This window comes from Acomys minous, assembly GCF_964271855.1.
Source record: "Acomys minous genome assembly, chromosome: 1".
NCBI lineage: Eukaryota > Metazoa > Chordata > Mammalia > Rodentia > Muridae > Acomys > Acomys minous.
Window position 1 is genome coordinate 152,712,767 of NC_140483.1, and position 25,291 is coordinate 152,738,057.

At 42.9% G+C, this 25,291-nt stretch overlaps 1 protein-coding gene across 1 annotated transcript in view; it reads right to left on the reverse strand.

Moving 5' to 3' along the window:
* The window catches only part of SVEP1 (sushi, von Willebrand factor type A, EGF and pentraxin domain containing 1), a 175,951-nt gene that overhangs the window by 72,177 nt on the left and 78,483 nt on the right, over nucleotides 1-25,291 (reverse strand). The window contains exons 9-18 of the mRNA XM_084779540.1: nucleotides 18,643-18,772; nucleotides 14,817-14,924; nucleotides 13,925-14,056; nucleotides 12,587-12,781; nucleotides 10,943-11,064; nucleotides 8,540-8,648; nucleotides 7,001-7,165; nucleotides 6,002-6,235; nucleotides 3,739-3,900; nucleotides 1,682-1,843 (exon numbers count right to left, since the gene is read on the reverse strand). Of these exons, the coding sequence (XP_084635666.1) occupies nucleotides 1,682-1,843; nucleotides 3,739-3,900; nucleotides 6,002-6,235; nucleotides 7,001-7,165; nucleotides 8,540-8,648; nucleotides 10,943-11,064; nucleotides 12,587-12,781; nucleotides 13,925-14,056; nucleotides 14,817-14,924; nucleotides 18,643-18,772 (1,519 nt within the window). The remainder of the gene's footprint in view (nucleotides 1-1,681; nucleotides 1,844-3,738; nucleotides 3,901-6,001; nucleotides 6,236-7,000; nucleotides 7,166-8,539; nucleotides 8,649-10,942; nucleotides 11,065-12,586; nucleotides 12,782-13,924; nucleotides 14,057-14,816; nucleotides 14,925-18,642; nucleotides 18,773-25,291) is intronic.

Below are 25,291 nucleotides of genomic sequence, written 5' to 3' on the forward strand. Positions count from 1 at the left end.
AATCAAAGCGTGTCTGGAAGATCCATCTCAAGCATAACGTGAGACTTTATTTGACTTTGAAGTAAAAAACATTGGAGACTGGTTTGATACAACAGGCATGGCTTGTGATCCTCCACCACTGTCTAGAAAAACTCTTCCCAAAGCTTTGCTCAAACAGTGGATGGATGAACACCACTCAAGGAATCTGTTAAGTCGAAAACTTTTGTCAACCATGACCCTGGTACACTGAGACAGTTCAAACAGATGGGAGGACTTGCGAAACTTATCACTGGACATCACGTCCTCCGATGTCCTATGGCTCGTAACTTTCATGGATTCTATGTCCTTAGATGCAGCTCTCTGGGCACATTCTTTTCACTGTCACATGTAAACTCCTCACTTGGCTGGTGTCAAGGAATCTTGGAAACTTCTTTTTGGTTGTAGCTGGGTATGGCTGAAGCTCAGTATGGAAGTAGGTACATGCCCTCCTTGTGCAGCCTGGGGAGCTGGGACAGAAGCAGGCTGGCCCCTAGGAACACCACTCTTGCAATAAGAAAGCATCTTTTTACTCTCTTGCTCTAAAGCAATGGGAGTACTCACACTTTTAAAAGTCATTATGTGCACTTGATTGTTTTAGCTAGCCGCTGCAGTACTTCAGAGGCACTCAACTAACCTTTAATTCCAAATACAGCTATACTGGCTTTACAGAGAAACAGACTTTTGGAGGTTTTTAGCAATGCAACAGGTTGATTGTGTGTGTGTGTGTGTGTGTGTGTGTGTGTGTGTGTGTGTGTGTGTGTATGTGTGTGTGTGTTTATGTATGGGCATGTGGGTATGTTTATGTGTGTGTGTACGTGTGTGTGTGTGCATGTGTGTGTGTGTTTATGTATGGGTATGTAGGTATGTTTATGTGTGTGTGTGTGTGTGTGTGTGTGTTAAAAGGTCAACTTTGGGTGTCTTCCTCTATCCTATTCTTTACGACAGGGTCTCTCACTGAGCCCAGAGCACATCAACAGGAGAGAGGTTGCCCAGCTAGCTCCAGTCCTCCTGTGCCCCCCGACCCCCATGCTGGGATTTCCTGTGGGCTACAGTGGCTGGCTTCTTACATAGGGCCTGCCAATCTGAGCTTGGCTCTCAGTGCTTGTACAGCAAGCGTTTAGTGACTGAGCCATCTCTGCAGCCCAGAACAGATGGATTTTTGATGGTCAGTCCTGGTTTTGAGATAGTGTGAAGTTTTTAATCTTCTAGTTTGTTTACATCTTCAGGAATTTCTGGCTGCATAACTATACTCAGCGAGGATGCTTGAGATACTCAAAGCGGAATGCTGACCTTTCCTATCTGTTTAAGCCAGTAGCAGCCACAGCGTGATCCCTGGATTAGTAAAGGTAGGCATCACCTGAATGCTAGGTAGGGATGCATGGTACACCTGGTGATTCAGGACCCAGAAACCTGCATTTCTATGATGCTATGAAGAAGCCTCATGCTTATTAGTGAGTCCTGGGATAGAAATCTTTGCTATATACCGAGAGTCCTTCGCTTACAGAGCTGACCAGCTGGGAAGAAGGCACTCCCCACGAAGAGACAGTTATTTACATTCTTTGCATACTGTGGACATTCAGCTTTGTTAAAAGCACCCCACTCCTCCATGCAGAGAACTTAGCATATGTAAATAAATCGAAACATTTAAAGCATTGATGGTTACCTCCACAGGCAGAGACATCCACAGCTCCTCTTTTTACAGTTGTGGTGGGCTCTGGGCATAAGAGGCAGCTCCGCGATCCAAATTCTGGCTGATAAGTACCCAGTGGGCATGATTCACAGGTCTCCAGACCACTGGGAGAGTAGGTGCCTTGCTTACACTGAGCTGAAAAGAAAAGCACACTGCAATGAGCAACCAAATCAAGGCGCTCAAAATTAGCTGTGTGAAGTCTAGGGCTTCCACAGGTGAAGGTATGGCAGAAAAGGAGACATGGGCTCTTTCCCTGTAGCCAGTGGCACATGGTAGAGTTATGTTTTAGACACACATCCAGTTCCTTCCACCACTGCCTATCAGGGTTCTAACCATGGTGTGTTTGAAAGTCACTGGACAAGTCTGAAATAGACAGCACAGTGAGGCAGTATCTTAAAAACAAGTTGGGCGCTTGGGTTTTGTGAACAAGCTGTGTGAAGAGTGACAGAAACAGAAACTCAAATTGGCCTTCATCCACGTCACCACTCCAACATCTCACATCTCCAACCTCTTCAGTTGTTGGGTGACTCCTGGACCACTGTCTTTTCCTTCATCTCTTCAATGGACTCTCATTTTTCCAATTTTTCATATTGCTAACATATGCAGTACGTTTCCAATCAGCTGGCACCTCCTAGAGTTTATATTTATAATTAAATGCCCACAACTGCCTGTGCACAAAGGACAAATTTGAACATCCTTCTGTGAGGCGTGTCTTCTGTTAACCTTCATGATGAAAGAAAATGTTTCCCAGAAACTTGCATTGCGAAGAACAAGTGAAAGGTGGAAAATGATGCCTGTGTTGGTAGCAAGAATCTATTCATCTATGTCTGTTGGAAATTCATCTCCAAGTCAGCTGAGAACTAATCTCACATCAAACACTACTCTAACAAAAACTAAATTGATGATTGCTAAGGGCCATGCAAGTCCTTCCTACTAATAAGTTGTGAGATGCAAGAAAAAGGTTCAGGCTAAGTAATGAATGTGCATTGGAGTTTGTCTCGGCATGTAGCAAAGCATAGTTCCAAAGAGAAGAGAAAGGAATTTTTTTTTGGGGGGGGCAAGGCAGGAAAACATTCACTTAGTACATTATAACTACAAGAAAGAATGTGTAAGATTGCTTTTAGTACTGGTCTTATTTCATCTAGTTTTAGAATGATCAATAAGAACCCTCTACCCAAGTAGTTCTTAGCATTCTTAATGCTACAACCCTTTAATACAATTTTTCATGCTGTGGTGACCCACAAGTATAAAATTATTTTTCTTGCTACTTCATAACCGTAACATTGCTACTGTTATGAATCATAATGTGAATATCCGCTATGTGACCTCTATGAATGAGAATTGTTGCTCTACCCAAAGTATGGTGCCTAAGCATACTGAATATTGTTTTGTTTTGTTTTTCCAGACATGGTTTTTCTGTGTAGTTGTTCTGGAACTTCCTCTAGAACTCATGGATTCAATGTTGGCCTTAAACTCATAGATCTGCCTGCCTCTGCCTCCCAAATGCTGAGGTTAAAGGCTTGCGACACCGTGCCTGGCTGCATACTAGGTATTTTAAGCTAAAGGAACTTGAGAGCACTGCAGAAGCAGGCAGGTCTCTCTGAGCCTCCCCAGCCCTCTTTCTCTCACTGTGGGTACTAAGACTGTAAGAGGCATGTCCATTCTGGCCCCCGGGGGAAAGAAGCACCCTTGACTCTGATGACACAGGGACATGTGGGAGAATGCAGACAGACAAGCCTCGACAACACCTTCCTAGTTTATTCCATTAGGCCATACTCTCTTTGTCCCTTTGTACTTTTACACAGCCAGTCACCTCATCATCAAACTTACCATGACACACATTTCCTAGTTTCTAAAGACTCTGTGCCACATAAACTGTCATTAAATACATGAGTATGATTGTTTCTTGTCAACTTATCTTCTGATGCAGGAGCCTTGACTAAGACCAAGTGACTGGACAAAGCAACCCTTCTCCAATTACAACTGAGCACAGAATCCAGCCAGCCTGGTCAAAGCATGGAAGCCTCTACCTTTGCATTCAGAGATGCTTCTTGAATGGAGATATTCCGTGCGAGTCCTTGGGGGGCAAAGCTTGCACTCAAGCTGCCCTTCTTCGTCTTGATAGGATCCCATCAGGCAGCTTTCACACGTGGAGTGCTCCTGAGAGTAATAGGTTCCCAGGGGGCAGTTGACTGTGGAGAAAACAGCCAGGAAATTCAAGTCCCACAGCCAGAGCGCCCTTTGGTTCCCTTCCCCATGAAGCATGCTTCTAGGTCAAAGTTTACATCAGAGTTTTACACCCACAGTGGGTAGACCTTCCAGAAATATATTTCTAAAAAAAAAAAAAATAGTAGTAGATGTTTAAATAAGAAGATGCATCAGTTTTTATTGACCAATCTTAGGGTTGATATGACAGGGCTTTAAATAACAGAGGAAAGCTTTGAGACATCATAGCACTATAGAAAATACAGTTAACAGAAAAAAACAGCCAGAAGGCAAGGATAAAACAATGAATATTTAGAGGAACTTGTGATGGCTTTGTGATATTGAAAATGTTTTCTAAATTTATCTCTCTACACACACACCCACATAAAACTAAACTATGTGTCCACTGTGGGGTCATTCCTTTTTTATGATCAACTCATATTTTCGTTTCATTATAATGCTGATAGGATAGTCATTCTCAAATCAGTTCAGAGTTATCGATGGCTCTCCCTCGTGAATTTGCAGATCAACGCAGCAAAACTAAGACAGCTGAGGAAGAGCCTCGGCCAGGCTTAGAGGATTCCCTGCCCTCTGAGGGTGTGCCTCTGATCCAAGGCACCCTCTAATCCAAGGGCTCCACGGCCACAGGCACACTTTAGAACATTCAGTGACACGGAAATGCTGAGGTCAAATATAATCTTAGACGCACTGAGCAGGCAGCCATCAAAATCAGCATTGTAAAGAGACACCTGAACTTCATACCATGTGAGTTGGAGATGCTTATTAAAATGGATCCCCAATTCTCTACCCCTACAGTGCCAGGTATAGGATGAGCTCCAAGCCATGGTGCATCCCAAGCACTTTAAGGAGGCACAGGCTGTCTGAAGACCCCACTGAAGTGGGGGGAAAAGGTGGCCAGGACAATGCCTGATTGTTCTCAGAGATTAAAAAAAAATCCAGCATAAATTCATCGTGGCAGCTTTGAATGGGCTGATTTTTGTCATACCAGGGTAAAGTACAGGAAGGGTGGCAAGAACCCTGAGGTCTCTCAGACAGGATACAAGGGCAAAGACTTAAGGAAGACTAACGTGAGGCTCATGTTGTTCACTGTGTGTGTGTGTGTGTGTGTGTGTGTGTGTGTGTGTGTGTGTGTGTGCGCGCGTGCATGTTTGATAGTCTCTTTAGGAAAGAGGCTGAAGTTTATCTCAGTTATAGCAGTGTGAGTAGGGGTTGAGGGGATAGGGAGGAAGAGTGGAAATTGATTAGTGACTATGGGAGACTTTGAAGATGTTCTGAAAGTAGACAGAAGTAATGGCTACACTCTGTGAGTGACCTTAATGCCATCGAACTGCACATTTAAAATACCTATTTATGTGAATTTTACCCTAATTGAAACAAAATCAAGACTTTAGAGTTGGTTGCTCATCCACTCTCAGTCTTTGACCATGCTCAGTGCCTCTCTGTATTCAGTTTTCTAATCCGTGCATTGACATTAACCATACATCATAAAGATGCTGAACCAGATTAAAGGGAAGATTAAATGCATCTGCTAGACAGAAGAGCCGAATGTGTGAGCTACTGCTGTGAGAGCAATTGATAAAAGAGTTACGAATGTGGCTTGGTTTCTAAGATTACTTTTGTTTGTTGGTGTGTGTGTGTGTGTGTGTGTGTATGTGTGTGTGTGTGCACGTGTGCGTGCACACGTGGAGGCCAGAAGAGGGACTCAGAGCCCTTGGAGCTGAAGTTATCAGTGGTTGTTAGCTGCTTGGGGTAGATGTGCAAACTAAACACTGGTCTCCTACAACAGCAGCAAGTGCTCCTAACCACTGAGCCCCATTTCCAGCACCACTATGAAGCTTAAAGATCTACAAATGAAAATACGATTTCTTACCCTCATATAAAATACGTGTTTGTCCTCAACAATGGCGTTTACTCAAGTCCTTGAGACAATATACTATGATAACAACCACACAACAATGCAAAATGAATGTTCACTGTCAGTGATCTTTATACACACTTGGGAAACGTCTGTACCCAGCCCCTTTGACCCAGTGCACAGTCAACAGCTGGCTCCCGGGGGAGTCTTACCACACATGCGCCCCCTCAGCACAGAGCCTGGTCTGCAGAAGAGAAAGGCCTTTTCTGTTTCCAGAGAATTGCTGTCGGCCACCACCATCTCCGAGGCTAGCTGGAAGGAGTACATGGGCTCTTTGCTCAAGGTGCTTTTCAGGCGGTTTGTGATTGTTTCCAGGGTCTTAATAAGTCGCTGCTGGTTTTCCAGTTCAAGGGTATCGTTCCTTTCCTCTGGGAGTGGCACACTAGCTGAGATAAAAACACAACAAAATTAAACACGCATGTATTCACACTCTCTCTGTGTATGCCTCTGTCTCTGTGTCTCTAACTTTGTCTCACTGTCTCTGTCTCTGTCTCCCTCCCTTCCTCCCATCCCCCCTCTCTCTGTCTGTCTGTCTCTCTCTGTCTCTCTCTGTCTCTCTCTGTCTCTCTCTCTCTCTCTGTCTCTGTCTCTCTCTCTCTCTCTCTCTCTCTCTCTCTCTCTCTCTCTCACACACACACACACACACACACACACACACACACACACACACAGGGTGTGCTAGGTACTAACTGTAATATATTTTTTTTACCCCTCAATGAAATCATATCTTAAAATCCTTTGAGAAAAATTAATTGAGAATAAAGTCAACAACCAGTCCTCACTGAGTAAGTCGCACACGGACACTATTAAGAACAAAATACATTTGATTGAGTCCTTTTCTTAGATGCTGGATTAACATCACCTGTTGAGGGAATTCATTGTCACAGGGTGAATTTTTATCCTATATTCTTCTTGCTTTTAAAACAGGCATCTCGGGTCATCCTGTCAACATGCAAGCTAAGCAGGGTGCTTGTTACTGCAGGGACCAAAAAATGGATCTGTGACATTAAACAGTAAAGATGTGGCCATGCTTAGTTGGCCCGAGGTTCCTAGTTCTCACCTCCAGGGCTACTTCCTTATAAACATAAAGCACAGCAGAGTTCAGAAGTAGCTTTGCAACCTACTTTGGCAAATAGAATATTAGTTCTTACCTGTGATGTTAAAAATTAGCTGAATTTTGGGGTCAGACAAGGAAGCAGTTCTTTTAATCCGTGCCGGTCTGGCTTTGCCCACACCTGTGGGCGTTTCTTGTACAACATCCAGGAAGTGATCGTAGGAGTAATCCAGCCTGTTACCTGCACCCCAGCCCCCTGGTCCTGATGAGAATTGGGCAGAGAGACAAATGATCAGATAGGTGTGTAATCCTCCACAGTTAGGGTCTAATGTCACAAGCCAAACTGCCCCCTGGTGTACATGAAGGTTTGGCCAAGAGTCACTTGGGGGGAAATTTGCATTTAATTTAGAGACTGATATTTTACCCATTTTCCTATGAAAGTATATAGGGTTTTTTAAAAAAGCGTCTTTAAGTTACCAGGTAATTATCCTGGCATTCAGAATATCTGCCTCATATATTAACAGTGGGGAAGCTGGCAAAGGCAGCCTAGAAGTAAGTCTGTATCACTGGATGTGTGTGCCTGGTGAGGTGCCCTTGGTGCCACTCTGATCAACAGCCAAACACCAGATTTTCACTTCACCCTAGCCAAATCGCTTTGATCTTCCTCAACTCCGATTTCTTCACTGATAGACGGAGTTAGTGAGCCTGGTTTTATGCTTTGTCTGTAGTAAGAGGGGACAATGTGTATGCACCTCCTAGTTTAATATCTGACTCATTACAAAGCCCAGTGTGTCAACTGATTCAGTGTACTGATGTTGTTCTTGCCACATTGACACTTAGCTCTGCCCTTTAAACAGTAAGTTGTGTTTGTAAGGTGACCTGTCTTCAGAGGTTTGTTGGCTTGCTGTATTATTTCAGTTACATAGTTTCCAACAAATACAATGTAACAATTATGGAAAACTGATTTACCATACTTAGAAAATCTTTGATAAAATATTTTGGTGTACTTGGTAAAACACTCAAAATCTTGGCTAGATGTACATACTAGATTTTAATAACTGAATTTTATAATTTGGGTGAGAAATATGAATATTTCCCATGCATACTATTTTGAATCAATGGCTTAATTGCAAGGCCAATTGAATGCCATATAAAAATTATTGCTGGGAGTCCTCCTTAGCGTCAGCCTTGTAGAATACTGGGAGTTTCTACTGTACACAGTTTTATATCAAAGAGAGAGAAAGAAAAATATCATTCTTTAAGTACTATGACTACTATGATCACATTCTATGATAGGGCACTTTTTAAATTTTGCCACCACAATGTGACTTTTGTCTTGAAGTACTTTCATTAATTTTTTTCTCTCTTTTTTTCTTTTTCATTTTTTCTTTTTTTCTTTCTTTTTTCTCTTTTTTTCTTTTTTTTTCATTAATATTTTAAAGTGACTTATTTCACACCAAAACTTAAGATATCCATAATGAATTATCACATGATCAGGTTGTATAGCCATGCTAAAATACTTGATGAATAAATTATTAGAAGCTAAATTTTCCGTTTCTGTTTCCACCACTCTTGTGGAGTAATTTTGTTTTGCTGATCCATCTTGCAAACCAGAACTGCTAAGTAATACAATTACCAATTGCAAAGCCATTTTCATAGTCATAATTATATTCGACGCAGTATTTCTTGGTCAGGTCCTCCAGTCTGCAGTCAATGTCATCAGCATCACTACAAAAGGATGGGACCTGCAAACGAAGATGGAGAGAACACAGAAATCATGCCTCCCTGTGCTTCTGCTGAGCCCTTGGCTCCCATGGACCTCACAGCTCCAGCTACAGGAGGAGAGGGAGGGTTCTTCCTGTTTCTAGAACTCTACATGTTATGAAAAGTCCCCTCTCCTTCCCTCCCTCCCTCCCTCTCTCCCCCTCTTCCTCCCTCCCTCCCTCCCTCCTTCTGTTCTTCCCTCCCTCCTTCTGTCTCTCCCTCCCTCCCTCCTTCTGTCCCTCCTTTCCTCCCTCCTTCATTCCTTTCCTTCCTCCCTCCCTCCTCCCTCCCTCCCTCCCTCCCTTTCCCCTACAGCTTCTCACTGTCTCAGACCACCAGGATTAAAGCCATACTTTTTCATCTCCATTCCTGTCACCCAGCAGAGGCATCCTGGGATCCCTGGCTATCTCTGACTTGAGACTACCCCAGTACAGACTCTCTAACCCCCTTTTATGATGCTGTGTGTCACTCCTTCCCGAGAAGTCCAGCTTTCCTATGTGTTTTCTGAAACTCAGTCAGTAAAAGAAAAATAGTCAAAGTCGTCTTTTCCCTATAATATCTTCACCTTTGCTCTAAACGAAACTCAGCTTTCCAGACTTCAGGACTATTTTTCAGAAAACGATCCTGGAAACATTATAAATCCAGGTCTTCTGAGCAGGTCTGGAAGTGGAACTGTCGCCGTTTCGCTTTCTCTCTATTTCCAGATCGTCACATTCCCTCTGCCTTCTGGAAGCCTCAGGAGCTGTCAACTCCACCCTCGCTGTCCCTTGTAGCAGTCAGGACGTGAGCAGCATTTCCTGCTCAGACTCTTTCTCATCTCTTCAGCCTGCTTTCAAACAGGGCACTTGCTGCTGAGTGCTCCCATGTTCTGTACTGCTTAGTTCTATAGCACTCACCACCCCGCATGCTGTGGATTCGAAGCCTACAAGCACATAGGGCTTCCCAGGCTTACCCGACAGAGCACGGATGCTGACTAAATACTAATCAAATGAACTGGCGTTCAGCATCACATTCTGATCTACTTTTACCGTCTTTAACCTACTACAGTTTGGCTTAGACAAAAGAAGCCATTAGACTAAATGGAAATCACTTTCACACAGTTTTCAATGTGAGTTATTTGAGGAAGAGTTCACTGCTTTGAGCTAGGGTGTACTACTGTGAGTGTACCACTGCCCTTCACAAGTGACATAGACCTGTCACTCAGTGCCCACATGAACAGTCCTTCCTCCAGTTCCTGGCAATGATGACAACGATTTTCCATTTAGGAATTTGGTCCTATTGACTTTTTAGGTAAAACATTTTAAAACAGGGGCTTACTAAGTATATGTCAGTGAACACAGCGAACATATTCATGACAACACGTGGCACGTGGCAAGCAGCATCTGGAAATGCTCATTAGCCTGTCAACAAATCTCCACCTACTCTGACAGACAAGAGCCTGCTTCCTGCCTTCTAGAAATCCGATTCAGTTAACTGCACTGCATTGCTGCCTCGAGACCTAAACAAAAAGTGTATAACATAGAAAATCCTTTTGTATGGGGATGTGGCTCATGTGGTAAAGTGTTTGCCTCGCATGCATGGAGTCTGGATACCACCCCGCAGGAAAACATACTGGGTGTGGTGGGATATGCCTGTAACCCAGTGGCTCTCAGCCTTCAGTCCCTCATGTTGTGGTGACCCCCAAGCACAAAATTATTTTCAGTGCTACATCATAACTGTATTTTGCTAGTTATGAGTCATAATGTAAATATCTGACATGCAGATGGTCTTAGGTGACTCCTGTTAAAGTGTCATTCAACCCCCAAAGGGGTCACGACCCACAGGTTGAGAACCAGTCCAGTGTAATCCCATCCCTAGGGAGGTGGAGACAGGAGGACCAGCAGTTCAAGGCCATCCTTGGCCACATAGTGAGTTTGAAGCCAGGGTGGGCTCCATGAGACCCTCTCTCAAAGCCCCAAATCAATTCTCAAATCTAACAAGAAAAAGGAAATTCTTTAAATGTGCATCTAGTCCTTTTAATAAAATAATATAACATATATTTGGACATTTGGGGGTGGGGATGTCAGACATTAAATAATAATAAAGCAAGGATTTTTTTTTAAACCACAAAGACCTTAAACCTTTTAAGTTTTCTAATTCGGAAAGTTTGCAAATGGAATTAAAACTTATCATAGAAGTCTAAATTCAATAAGTAATTATAAACATAAATTTGGATCCCAAGGAAGAACACATTCAAAAGTGGAAAGACTCGGAGCCCAAGATGCCCGGGACGTACCATCTTTCCTAGGGTAGTCTCAAATGCTGCAGAAAACTTCTTAAACAGGTCCATGTCGTCACAGCGAGTGGTTTTGTACAGCATCTCAAAGGACTTGAAGCCATGGTTTGCAAAGCGTTTTACTAGAACAGTTTAGGCAAAACAGCCGCAATTAGGTAGAGTTTCAACACACATTCAATTTCTTTCCTCTGTCCTCCTTCCCTCCGCTCCTCATCCTCTTCTTCCCTCCCTTTGTTGGTCCTGTGCTAGGTAGATGCTCTATCAGTGATAGAGCTGTATCCCCAGGCCAGAGACTCCATTCTATGAAAACAAACTCCAACAACCCTGAAGTTCAAAAATTGAGTCCTAAAAGAGGACTAATTCTACAAAGGGTCATGACACATAATTCCATGGTGAGGGCTGGTGCTTTGTACGCAAATTTAACGAGTATTTTAGAGTTGAATTTTTTTGATTCTGACATGGTTTACAAGATTGCTTTCATAGTGAGAGGTGGCAGTGAAGGGCAGTTTCCAGGTGTCCAGTGCCACAGTAAACCCAGCCAGGAGGTGCTGGCCCTGCCACTGGCACAGCTTAGCTTTGATCTAGTATTCTGTAACTCCCAGTCCTATGAGAAAAGGAGTGCTGGGGAGAATAAGAGATCCTTTGTTCTTGACAACATCAAAGGTGTTTACATTTACATAAGTTGTTATTGTGTGCTTATAGTTTCAACCAACAGATGTTTAAACATTTTAACTATTATGTGTAGTCAGGATTCTTGAAAGCATAATTTCCACAAAGGCAACTTTGCTCTTGCAGTGAAAGCTTGCACTGTGGACTGCTAGTTTAGGATGTAGTTTGCCCAGGGGTTAGATTCCCCAGCACCCTCCACAGCCCCCACAACTCCAAGCCAGCCCCACACTTAGATTTAGCAGCCCTGGATCTAAGTCAAAGACACCCCACAACCTATTGTATTCTGTCATCCACACTGGAAATCCAGTTGCATACATTCTTCCAATGAGAATCCCAGGCTCATTAACGTTTTCAAGCATTTCTGGTAACCCATGGCCGGTCAAGATACTTCTGCCTCTCGATTTGGGCCCAGGGGTCCCGCTCAAACTAAGGCACCAGCCAAGGACAATACAGGCCGTAAACTTTAAACCCCTACCCAGATCTAGCCAAGGTCAGAACATTCTCCACAGTAGAGTGGAGAGTGGGATATGACTTTCTCACGTACTCTGGTGCCTCACCTTTGACCATGTCCCCTGGAGGGGGAGACCTGGTGGCACTCAGAGGAAGGACAGCAGGTTACCAAGAAGAGACTTGATACCCTATGAGCATATACAGAGGGAGGTAATCCCCCTCAGGAACAGTCATAGGGGAGGGGAATAAGGGGAAAATGGGAGGGAGGGAAGAATGGGAGGATACAAGGGATGGGATAACCATTGAGATGTAACAAGAATAAATTAATAAAAAAAAAAAGATACTTCTGCCTCTCTATGGTAACCCAATCGCTAGCAAGACTCTGGTGGTTCATATTTTAGATCATACACATCCCCGATCCGTGACACCTTTCCCACTAGTTCTCCTTGTAAGGCACATTTCCTGTGTGGCATGTGGAAAGGCACAAGACAATTACACTTTAAAAGGCACAGAATCGAAACTTACCAGCACAGTCTGGCCATTCAGTAGAATATGGTGGCCTCCAGATTCCATCTTCAAAAGCACAGTAGTACTTCTCAGCGGATCCCTCTGTGAAATCATAGCCCTCCCGACAGCTCAGGCTACAGTTCACTCCAGCACTGTCCTGGGCACAGATGAAGTCCCCGTTGACAGGGGTGAAGGGAACCTCACAGGGAGAACCTGTGTCAAGATAACAGGGTTATTACTCAATTAGAGTTGTAGGAGCTGTCCAGTCCAGGAATCAAACCTGAGTTGAGGACTCCTGTCTACCACTCCCCTGGACCATTTTACCAAGGAGCCTCAGAATGGGAGAGCAGCACCGACTACTGTTTGGTTCCTGTGTTGTGGGCCGATGTTGAAAAGCTGTACCAACGTGCAGCCAGGAGTTCTGCACATTTTATAAAAAGGTAAAAAAAAAAAAAAAGTATACCTGACCTTGCGCTATTGTTTATGGCATAAATGCTTGAATGAAAATAAAGCCTTGGTAACATTTTGTGTCAAAGACAGTTTGGGGATCTTTAAAGCAACACTTTGCAATCTCGGGGCTGGGGCAGTGGAAGGTTCAAAAAAATGGCAGATGTGATATGAGCCTCGGCTATGAGCTTGATGGGGTTGAGTGCTGCCTATAAAATTAATAAAGCACCTCCCCCACCCCGCTGTGAGTCACTGGAGGTGTTTCCAGAGATGATTGGTGGGGGGGGGGGCAGTCATCAACAGAGGAAAGCCCTGCCCTGAACGTGGATAGCTCCATCCCATAGGCTAGGAGATGGGGTGGGATAGAAGGAAGGAAGGGGAAGGCAGCAGGTGTGCCCACTACTCCTGAGCAAGTGCCGAACAGTCTACTGTTGCAGTCTTTACTCCTGGCCGTGAAGCTTGGGCTCTTTCAGCTTTTTAGCCTCCCAGCGACTCTCCAAGGAGCTTCCAGACCCTCATCGCTGGACTGGGACTACATCATGGGATGAAGAATGCACCCTCCACCCTCCCAACTTCTTAGACTGAGTAGCAACTGGTTCTCTGCATCACCGATGTGCAGAAACTGTGGCTGGGCTGTCCAGCCCATGTCAGCTAAGACAATTCAGCAAATCCCTTTGTAAGTGGTTCTTTTCCTCGAGGGTACTTTAGTTGACATAGGCACTATAAGCGACCCTCATAGGACATCTGCCACAAGGTCAAGGATGATGACTGAAAACTTATACCCCCCACCAGTCTTTCAACTTGAAAACTCAGAGCTACTCCTCCCCCAACTCCCCACAATAGAGGACTATATTGATCTCATAGACCAACTGTTAGCTGGGTTCCGGGAGGGCCCGGTGAAGAGAGTACCTTTTATGACAATGTGGATGTCACAGGTTCTGTTGTTGCCTGAGGGGTCAGTGGCTGTATACCACACTACAGTTTCCCCATGAGGAAACAGGTCTCCTTGTGTGTGACTGCTGGTAACAACCAACTCAGCCCCTACAGAGAGAAAAAGGGATGTGAGCTACATCACTCTGCCATTAGGTCATTAGCTTTTCATCCGATTGGTTTCATTTTGTATTTTTGCAAACTCAGCATGATTTGTCTACTACTAGAGAATAAAAGATGCAGAATAGGCTGAAAAATCCTATTAAATTAGGGAATTTTGTTAAACAAAGTATCTCTCTTTGACTCATTTTTTTGAAAATGGAATATTGAACAGTTTTTGAACTTTGAGCATTGGTGGTTTAAGAAATCGATACAATCTCCCTTGTTTTAGGGAATGATTCAAAATGAACTTCAGCTACATTTGCTTAATTTCTCCACATTCCTATGACCTTCTGTAGTTTTAGGAACTGGGATTGTTCGTCTGTTTTTCATGACAAGGTTTCTCTGTGTAGCCTTGGCTATTCCCGACTCTCTTTGTACTCACAGGCATCCACCTGCCTCTGCCTCCTGAAGTGCTGGGATTAGAGTTGTGCACCACCGTGCCCAGCTACCTGTTTTATATTTTCAGGGCATTATAAGCTCAGTTTAGCAAACTCATTAAAGCCTTCAAGTTCAAAACCTAGCAAAGGTGTAATCCATGCCCATCGAGTATTGAATAAAGAGAAAAATGCAATGGCTAAGCAGATGCCAATGTTAACTTAAACAAGCATTAAAACACGCCACTAGGTGCCACTTCTCAGTCTTCTTAGCTCTCGTTTCTTTTTTACTTCTTTTGCCATTCAAAGAAGCTTTTAAGATTGTGTGTCCTCACCAGAGTTGTCTGAGAACTGAGGCTCATCCCAGCTGGCAGGGTGCTCCTTCTCTGAGACCTGGACTGGAGGTGGAGATCGGCACCAGTCTATGACGGGCGGCTCCACATCTGCAGAACACGGAATCAGACAAAGAAGTCAGGTGGCAGAAGTGAAGCGATTCCAAGCAGACTCACAGTCTGACTATCAAGACTGTTGTTGAAACAACAGAGCCCAGATGTTGGGGAGTAATATCATGCTGAGAGAAGGAAAAGGCAACAGGCAGGGTGGAGCTTGTCTCCCAGAGAGAGATTTCACACAGCTCTAACAATTTGTTAGACTGCCTTCTCCAGTGAGCCTGAAACCCAGACAATGATGGGTCTGTGGTGGCTGGGGCCACACACGGGGGACAGGGTGGGGTGGACTGCTTAAATGGTCACATTCTAGGCCCATCACTTACACTTTAATCTCACTTCAGAGCCCTGAAGACAGTCTTGGGGCTTTCTGGATCTCTTTACCTGGCTTTCCGGTGTGGCCCCAATGAATAAACCTATTTTTATGTTTTGTAGTGTTTATCTGACTCTTGGTTTATTGAGGATGGGTAGCCAAATCTGGATTGGGTCAAAGGCTGTGACGTTCAAGTTTGATGAAATTATTAAGCAATAGAATTCAGGTTGAAGGGCAGTGTGCTGGCGAGTTTAACTGTCGGCTTGACACAACCTAGAGTCATCTGAGAAAGCCTGTGGGGGACTGCGTCAGTTGCTGATTGAGGTGGGATGACACATGTAACTGTGGGCAGCACCATTCCCTAGGCAGGGGTCCTGAACTGTGTAAGACTGAGGAGAGCTAGCTGAGCACAAGCAAGCTGACATGCAGTGTGAGTACATTCGTTTCTCTCTGCTCTGCACCTTAGATGTGATGTGACTAGATGCCCCAGTTCCTGCCTCAACTTTCCCTCAGTGATCAACTGTAACCTGGAATTGGACTCCAAATAAACCCTTTTCTAAGTTGATCAGGTGGTTTTATTACAATAATAAGTGGGTTTGAGATGGGATGGGAAAGCCATGTTTCAAAGTACTGGTAAAGGGCTGGAGAGATAGCTCAGCCATGAAAGGCTAGGCTCACTAGCAAAAATAAAGTACTGGTAAATTTAGTGGGAAAAAAAAGTATATATAAATAAAGGACAGTAAAGAAATTACACAGGAAGGAATTTCAATCTGATTATAGATTTTACATGTTCAAAGTATACTTAACTACACACCTTTGACGTCTGAATAGTATACAAATTACTATTTTTAATTTTTTATGTGAGGACATAGGATAGACAAATGTAAGAAATTTGCTTGAGGTCATTAAGTTAGTAAGTTATCACCATAGCACCCAGGCTGAGGCATTTGGCTCTGTACATAAAAACACATTCTGAAATCAAATGAGCTATCCTCCTGAGAATGCACGTATTTCTGTTTTAGCCTATGTTTTACACATAAATGCTCAAGTTTTGTCTTTCACACTCATTTGCGATTTCATTAGTGCAGTAACTTATGGGCTTAATGCTTCCCTGGATTGTTAACTGTAAAATGGAGTCCCTTTTGGTCACATTTAAGTCTCCATTGACTAGCATAGCGCCTGGCCTCTAGCTGGTGCTCAAAACAAGGAGCTAACTAAAGTGCAGAAGGAAGAAATGCTCCTGGCAGGTCAGTGCTCTTCGTGAACACGGAATCAAGTCAACTCATGGTTAACAGGGCGGTCTGAAAGCAGGCATCATTCACCCCAACAAGATGACAGATCAATATTCTAAGGTCATCTAAGCTTATCTGGTTTTAGCTGAACATCTGAAAATCGAACAGGAGAAAACCAGGACTTAATCAATTGCTGTTTGTTGCAAGCAAGGCGGCACTCCCAATGCCAGCAGCAGCAGCATCGATTCGTGTCCTGTAGCTCTCTGACCCATCTGCAACTCTAAAGACAGGAAGAACTGTATAGGCCTGGGACTACTTCCTGTCTCTGTCTCCCTGTTATCTCTCTCCTGTGTTTTCCTCTCCCTCTTTCTCTCTTAGAGCTTGGAAATTCAGCTAATGTCTAGCCAGACATCCAAGTGCACATTTTCTATTTCACCACCCTGATCCTTCTTAGGAAAGACTCATACTTGGCCAACTCTGAAACCACATTTCCATGTTTGAAATCATAAAGTCAGACAAGAAGATCTGTCTCTCATGCTGTTAAATCCTGTATTTAAAACAACATGGAAAAGGCAGCTAGAAAACTAAATATTAGATAACGAGTTAGACCGATTTGATTTTACTTGAATCCCTTGTTTTAACCTAAACTTAATGGCTCATAGGCTGTCCGGCCAGCTTGAGACACATTCATTAGCTTAAGCAGCTGTGTAAATTTCATAGAATAAAATGAATTGGGAGTATTAAATTTATATGCAATGAAAATAAATCCATAATAACCAGAGGGAAATGTAGGGGCTGGAGAGGTGCCCAGCTGTTAAGAGCACTTGCTGCTCTTACGGAGGCCATGGGTTTGGATTGCAGCATCCACAGGGTGGTTTACAACCATCTTTAACTTAAATTTTAGGAGACAGGATGCCCTTTCATAATCTCCTAGGACACCAGGCACTCATATGGTACAGTCAAAACACTTGTGCGTGTAAAGAATATATTTTAACAACAAAATTGGAATATGTTATTTTCTAGCTTTTACAAAGAGCTTAATATGTATCAGGCTGTAATCCAAATGATTTATATGTCTTAATTAAAAACTTCACAGTAGCTTAATAGGGGAGCATACTTTCACCGTACTTTTGGATGGACCAATAGAGGGAGGTATCTGGTCACAGTGCTAGTGGTTGTGATGATGGAGACACCAAGTAGGTGAACTGTCTGGAACTTGATAACTTAATGGCAATAAAGTGGTGGCCAATAAAATAAACTCTGAGGAAAGATCATGTTACATAAGAACTGAAATGTTTACGATCAGAGCACACTTGAGTTTTAAAACTTAGGATGACTTTTAAATGTCTCCATCATGTTCTGTACAAAGTGTAATTTCTTTCAGAAAAAATATGCTCTATAATAACATGTTATACAACAGACACTATAACCTTTGACAAGCATAAAGTATTTTTTTTCAAGTTGGATATTTATATTAGGTTAAGAAGTTAAATGACAAATAGTAAAATATATTTGTTTTTTATTAGAGTTTTTCATTCAAATAAGCTTGGAGAGGCTCCCCTCCTTCCCTGCTTTGCAAGCCAGGATTTTTCTGTGTGATACCACTGGCTGTCCTACACTTACTTTGTAGACCAGGCTGGCCTCCAACTCATAGAGATCCACCTCCATCTGCCCCCCAACTGCTGGGATTGCAAGCATGAGCCACCATGTAGCCACTGCTGGAGAGCCCTTTATGAAGTGATTTGATAAGCATTTGTATGGATCTGATGGTACCCCCCCTTTTTTTTTTTAACAATTAGAAGACTCAGATGGTGAAAATTCAGGCATGGATCTGGAAGGGTGTTATAGCAATGGGCAGTTGAGAGTTACAACAGAGATTGCTGATGACTCACAATAGTACAGGAGTGCAGAGAACAGAGTCAATGTTTGAATGACCTTGAGAATAAATGGCAAGTGAGAACATAGAGATAGTGGCCATCTGGAACTTTCCAAAGAGCTCATTTGGGAAGAAATAGACACGGTGACAGTTATAGGACACACAGGGCTTCAGTGAGAGAGAGAGAGAGAGGCCTGGTGGGTTTCAATGCCAGGAGGAAGAACCCAGGCAGAGGACACTGATGCATGCAGAGGGATTGCCTTTGTGAACTGTCTACATGACTTGGAGACTTACCAATCACCCTAATGTAGAAAGTGCAGCTGGCTTGGTTGCTGGATGAATCAGTCGCTGTGTAGGTGATGGCCACTTCTCCAATTGGGAAGAGGTAAGGTGGGGTAAAGGCTGGATGGACATGGATCGAAACCTTATGGAGACAAGTAAATATATAATAATGTTAGCAGTACATTTATCTTCTTTGAAATCATATATGATAGGCAAGGAATAAGATGATATAGTCTTTCATAAAGAGGAAAGGAGGAATGAAGCAAATCCTTTCAGTGTATTTTTTAGACTACTCTTTCACAGTTTATAGAGGGGGCAGACATGACATTCCTTATGTTTTAGTCATACACAGTAGAACGCTTTAATACTCATGTGATCTTCCAAACTTAAGAAGACTTTTAAATGCCTTTATTAAGTTCTGTACAAACATATAATTTTTTTTCAGAAAAAAATATGTTGAAGAACTAATTTGGTTCCAAATTTTACTCATATAAATAGTTTTATACTCCAATTTAAGTACATTGTTTTACTATTTCCTTACTATGTGTCTTCACGCTTAGACTTGACCTCAGACTATCAATATTTTATTGCTAGGTAATAATTTTTTCCCTAAAGTATGGTAACAGTTTGCATTCCCATCATTTGAGGCATCTGATGTCAGTGTTCTCAGATCTATATTAATTATCTGCAACTGTGCTAAGTGAAAAGTATGGTGTAGGCTCTTGTTTTCGTCATGTTTTAGGGTTATTTGTGTGGTACTGTGGATCAGAACTGGGGCCTCATTCATGCTAGGCAAAGCCCTCTGGCACTGTTTTACATCCCAAGTCCAGTTTCTTAGTTTTCAACAAAGATTACACTCTCATATTTTCATAACATTACATATATTTGCTCCCATTTGCTTGAAAATTGTGATATAATAAAAACTATATTAGTGTGCTATGTAACAAACATTATAACCTCTGACAAATTTAAAGATTTTTCTGAGTGTGATATTTGTTGCCATGTTAAGAAGTTAAACGATACATGAGTAGAAATGCTTATACAGTAAAATATATTTACTTTCCATTAGTTTAAATATTTCAAATAAGATTGGAGCTCCCTTTGTGGAGTAATCTGATAAACATTTGTATGTATTTGGTGATATCATTTTTTGTTTTTAAAACAATTAAGAGACTCAGATGGTCAGCATTCAGTCATAGGCCTGGGAGGGGAGCCAGAGGAATGGCTCCTCCCCTGGGAGTGAATGGCAGTTGAAGGCTGTTGGGAGACAGGAAGTCATTGTCTTCAGTGCTGTAGGCACTGGTGAGGTGCCCAAGCTCTATTGGATCCCCCGACACACAGACCCACAGTGGGTGGCTGAGGGGAACTGCGTCAACCCAGTAGGTCATAAAACAAAACAACAATTGCTGGGGAGAAAACACTGCAGTTGGACAGGGGGCTCTGGGAAGGCAGGCTTTGTGCTTGGTAACCCAGGCTGGGGTAGGCTTTCTGCTTACACAGCTGCCAGGCTGGCCTTGCTCCTTTAGTCTCCCACTGGCGCCCTGTTTGGAGGTGAGTAGATGTTAATGCTCACCTCTTCCCAGAAGAAGTCACAGGACAGTCTTGAAAAAGAACACAGAATGAGTAGAAGAGGAAAATACTCTAAAAACAGAGAAGAAAACTGAGTTGAAAAAGCTAAGGAAGGCATGGCTGCAGATGTTATAAAAAGAACTCTTGGGGTAGCAGGTGAAAGGCAGGAAGAGCAACCAGTACCAAAGGAAATCTTAGACAGTTTCATGCATAGTGAAAAATTCTTACAAGAGCTGAGGACAGAAGACTCATCTGGAAATCATACCAAGCTCTCTTTGTCATTAAATGCTAGTTCAGAATAAGAGAGATATTGGACAACTGGAAATTCTATAAACTTTCTACACGCGTGCATGCACGCACACACACATACATACACATACATACTTTCTCACATACATAATGCATACATATACATACAACACACACACACACACTTTTCTGAGGGAAAGAATTTTAAACATGCCAAACAAACGAACTCCCCCCCACACACACATACAAATAAGGGAAATCTTGGCCCCCTGCTATTAAAGGACTGGCTGCGAACCCCACAGCCTCATGACTGTGGATTTAGTCTAAAAAGGGCTCATAACTGCGGCTATGAAGCAAACATGAAAAGTTATAATTTGGGGAAGGGAATACATATAATGTGAAAAACTAATAATTAACCAATAATGAGTTACAGCAAGAATTGTACATTATACCAACAAAACCTAAAGTGGCTAAAAACATCAGCTAATAAATTTTATTATTTTGTTGGGAGAGACTCAACCAGCAATTTTATTCTTTTTTCCTTGTTGAGAGTTAAGTGATTATGGGTTCCTACATATTTTAAGAATATTATTAAAAGACTGTGTATTTGTTTATATATGATTATAGAGGATTATAGAGACCAAATAATGTCATATTCTACAAGAGAGCTTTTGTGGACAGACAGACTAGCAGGAGGCTGATATTCAAGTTGTCAAATGGGTCAACGGCAGCACTCCCATCAGCTCACAGCTCAGAGAGAGTCTGTGGAGACTGAAGTGTTCACTGGGATAGAGTTCTGAAAATGTCTGTTTTTTTTTTCCCATAGGCATAGTATCTGCCTCAAATAAAGTAGCTGCTTCAGATAATCCCACAGGATGCCCATGTGGCACAAATTGAGCTGTATGGGACTCCTGCACTCCACCAACGGATGGAGGCTTGCTGGGCAGTACAAACTCACAGTTCACTGAAATGCAGTGAGTGTTGTTGGGTGAGATTGACCTCCAACTCTTGGAATTCAGGGATGTATGTGAATCCTTCTCTTCCTTTGGTGAGTGTTGCAGGCAGGATGCTTGACCAAGCAATGTAGGTAGTGAGCACTGGAGGATGCTATGTGGTTAGAGGGAGAACTGTTCCCATAGCTCAGGTGTTTAAGCTCTTGGTCCCCAAGAGTCGCTGTTAGGGGAGTTAGGGGAGTGGTGCAGCCTTTCTGAAGGAACTGCATCACTGGGAGTGGGCTTTGAGGGTTCATAGCCTCACACTACTTCAGAGTCACTCTCTGCCTTGTGTTTCTGGTTGAGGATGTGACCAATCAGTTCCTGCTGTGCCTGCAGCATGCTGCCAGGACTCCCCACCATAATGGACTCTTATTTCTCCAAAATTATAAGCTCCAAATAAGCAATTTTCTCCTCCGCAAGTTGCTTTGGTCACAGTGCCTTATCACAGCAATAGAAAAGTCACCAAAATAGATGCTAATCACAAGTTAGCTGTGGCTCCTGTTTCAGCAAGGTGAAATAGAACACAGACTGAGCCATTTTGCCTTTACTCCATTTTGGATAGATCCTTTAGGCATTAAGAACCTATGAGCTGGAATTGAAATTCCAGGCCCTGGAATTGAAAGAGGAGGCAGAAGACGTTCTGCTAGAGTACAGGAACTGTTTGTGGCAGAGTGGGGCACCCCTGCTGGGTCTCCTGCAGAATCTATGTATAGGATGCATGAGAGAAGCAATGTTCGCATGCTAATTTCTCTGAGTATCTCCATGATATTGGGATGACAATAGCATTAGTTAAATGGGAGAGTGAACCCTATCTTCAAAATTACTTCTTGCTCAACTGTATCCATTGCCTATTGTCAGGACAGAGAGAGACTTTTGAAGTCAGCAGCTTCAAACAGCACACACTTTTATCACCACACTCTCAAGGGTCAAGATACTAACAGCTCACACAGGGTTGAAATCAAGATATCAGTGGAGCTGAATCTGCTTCTTTTGCTCTTCTAGTTTCAAGGAAGCTTCTGGAATGGACCCTTCCTCCAGCTTCTAAAGCCAGCAATGCCCACAGAGCCCTTCTCAGCCCACGTCTCTAGCTCCTCTTCCATCAAATCATCTCTCTCTAGCCAGAGCTGGGACTAGCACTCCTTCTCTGTGGTAATCAAGCAGGGCTCATTTAGATAATAGAAGATAGACAGCCTACCATGAAATCCATTCTTTAATAATGCCTGTAGAATCCCTTTGCTGTGTAATGAAAGTCACTGGGGCGGGAGGAAAAAGACATTGTTGGGTGGCCATGACCCTGCTGACTGTACCAATTCACACTCTAGGGAAGGCCAAGCAGGATTGGGGTGAGGGTTATAGAATAAATCAAAGAGAATCCTCAGCTGACTTTCCAGTCCCTTAGGTCAGCTCTCGGCTACAGCAGGGTAAAGCTTTGAAGTGCATATAAGATTCAAATTTTTATTTAGATAGTGAGATCCTTCTTTTTTAATCCTTGAAAGTGGATCTTAATTACAGAAAAGAAGTTGTTTTTATATCCCAAAGTTACTTAGCCTGTGACTTGGGGGGAAAAACAGTTATTTTCTATTGGTATCTGTCCCAGTTGAGTTTGTTCAAGTTGAGTCGGACGATTATAGCTTTGATCACATTGCACCTGTAATTTAGCATCCCACTTTCCCACCAGCAAACTTCCCTTTTTGAAGTTGTCCTAAAGAATGATCAGAGAGAAAGGCAACAGTCTAGAAAAGGGTCGTCACAGAAGCTTCGTTTGTTCCTTCTTTCTCTTACCTGCCTTGAGTTTGTGTTTTGCTTTGTGTTGTTACCGTATGCTCTGAATTGCCGAGCCTTGCTCTCTTTTTGTTATTCTATACTGCAGAAAAGACACTTCACCTGCCTCCTTATGTTTGTTTCAAAAAATCCTACCAGTTCTGAAGATATTAACAACCATGTAGATTAATCCTGCTATAGTGAGAGACCACCAATCTCAAGCCAGCCCTCAACACTGTCCAATAACCCTGCAGTGTTTCTCTGGTCGACCCTCTCCTCTTTCTCCTCAGACGTCCAGAACCGTTTTCTTTGGCAAACCTCTCCAACTGTGCTTTGAGTCTGACTGTTTTCTAACCACACGCCATACACAATAGCTTTTCTGTGTGTATTCAACTTCCCTGTCCACACATGTGCCCTCCCATTTCTATGCCCCTTCTTTTAGGCTGCTGTAACCTGCTTAACTGGCTTAAACTCTCCAGCCCTTCTGTGGAGACCTACTTTAGTTCCTAGCATAACTGTGGCTCCTCTGTTAACACCTGCTGTCGCCTTTAGCACACCAGAAGCCATTTTGCCTCCAACTCTTCATTTTTATCATAAGGTGAAATTAAATTTGGTTCTCAGGCTCTACTTGGTTCAACAGCCTTTTACTTGCAGTTCAATATTTGCTGAACATTCTGCTTGAACTAATGATTTATGTTCTACTTAAACAAAACCACAATACCCTGCTATGTTCCTTTCTCCTAGAACAGAGGGGAACTGAAAAGTCCCCAAGCCTATATCCTATCAACTTAAAATTCTTTGTCTAGCTATCTGGGCATTGTGCTCAGAACAAAATCAATTTTTCTTGTGTTTAGCTAATCAAAATGATGCAATGCTGCCCTTCCTCTTGCTTCCCACATGGTTACCTGGTTATGGGTTCTCTTACAAAAAGCCTGCCTCAGAAGCAGACAAGATCACAGTTTGGCTTTCAAGTCTACTGTGTCCCTGGCCATGGTCAGTCTTGGGGTGTGGCATTAAACCATCAATATCTCACTGAGATTGGTACTCGAGTGGTTTGTGTGGCAATTCTTGAATTTTTTTTTTTAAGATTTATTATTACAGATACAGTGCTCTGCCTGCATGTACACCTGCAGACCAGAAGAGGGCATCAGATCACATTATAGATGATTGTGAGCAACCATGTGGTTGATGGGAGTTGAACTCAGGACCTCTGGAAGAGCAGGCAGTGCTCTTAACCTCTGGGCCATCTCTCCAGCTCTCAATTCTTGAATTGTAACAAGGCACATTTGAGTTCTTCTCCATTGTGGTAGGCCCAATAACAGTCCCTAAAAGATATCCATGTTCCCTCTGGAACTGGTGAATGTTACCGTGTATGGCAAAAGGCATTTAAGCTAGGACTGAATTAAGAATCATAAAATGAATGGATTATCCTGGTTCATCCAGATGGGCTAAATGTAATCACCTCACTCTGGTGTCATCAGACATAGTCTGTATGATAGCATAGGGTCAACAAGCTCCTATTCCTAGGCAGTGTATTTGGTCCTCTGTGCTTCGCATAGCATGGGTTCCTAGGAACCAGGATAGGCACTGCTTTTGTGGAATATCCTGCTTCCCTGGGTCCACACTTCTCCTATGTACAGAACTTTTCTAAATGACCACCCGTTACTGGGTGTGTGCTATCACCGCAAGTTCTTTATATTCTTCCATCTTGTTTTTTTGTTTTTGTTGTTGTTGTTTGTTTGTTTGTTTTTTTGTAGAAGTTGAACTACCTGGCAGGTGACAATGATGTGGTTGGGAGTCAAGAGTTAGGCATTGGAAGTGATTTGTACTCAGATGCATGAGTTGAGTATGCAAGAAGTGACTGAGAAAAGCAGAGGTAACATTGGAAAACTCCATCATTGATTCTCCTGGCAGCAGGGACTAAAAGACAAGGATGGATTAGTGCATCTCTTGAGACCCTGCCTAAGAGCAGGTAGGGGAAATGGAGACATGTTTCCTGCTTCCCGTTGATGCTGGCTGGGCTGTCTTTTCTCTGAGTCTAACAGATAGACCATTTCTGCATCTGTGTACACACAGGGGCTACACTT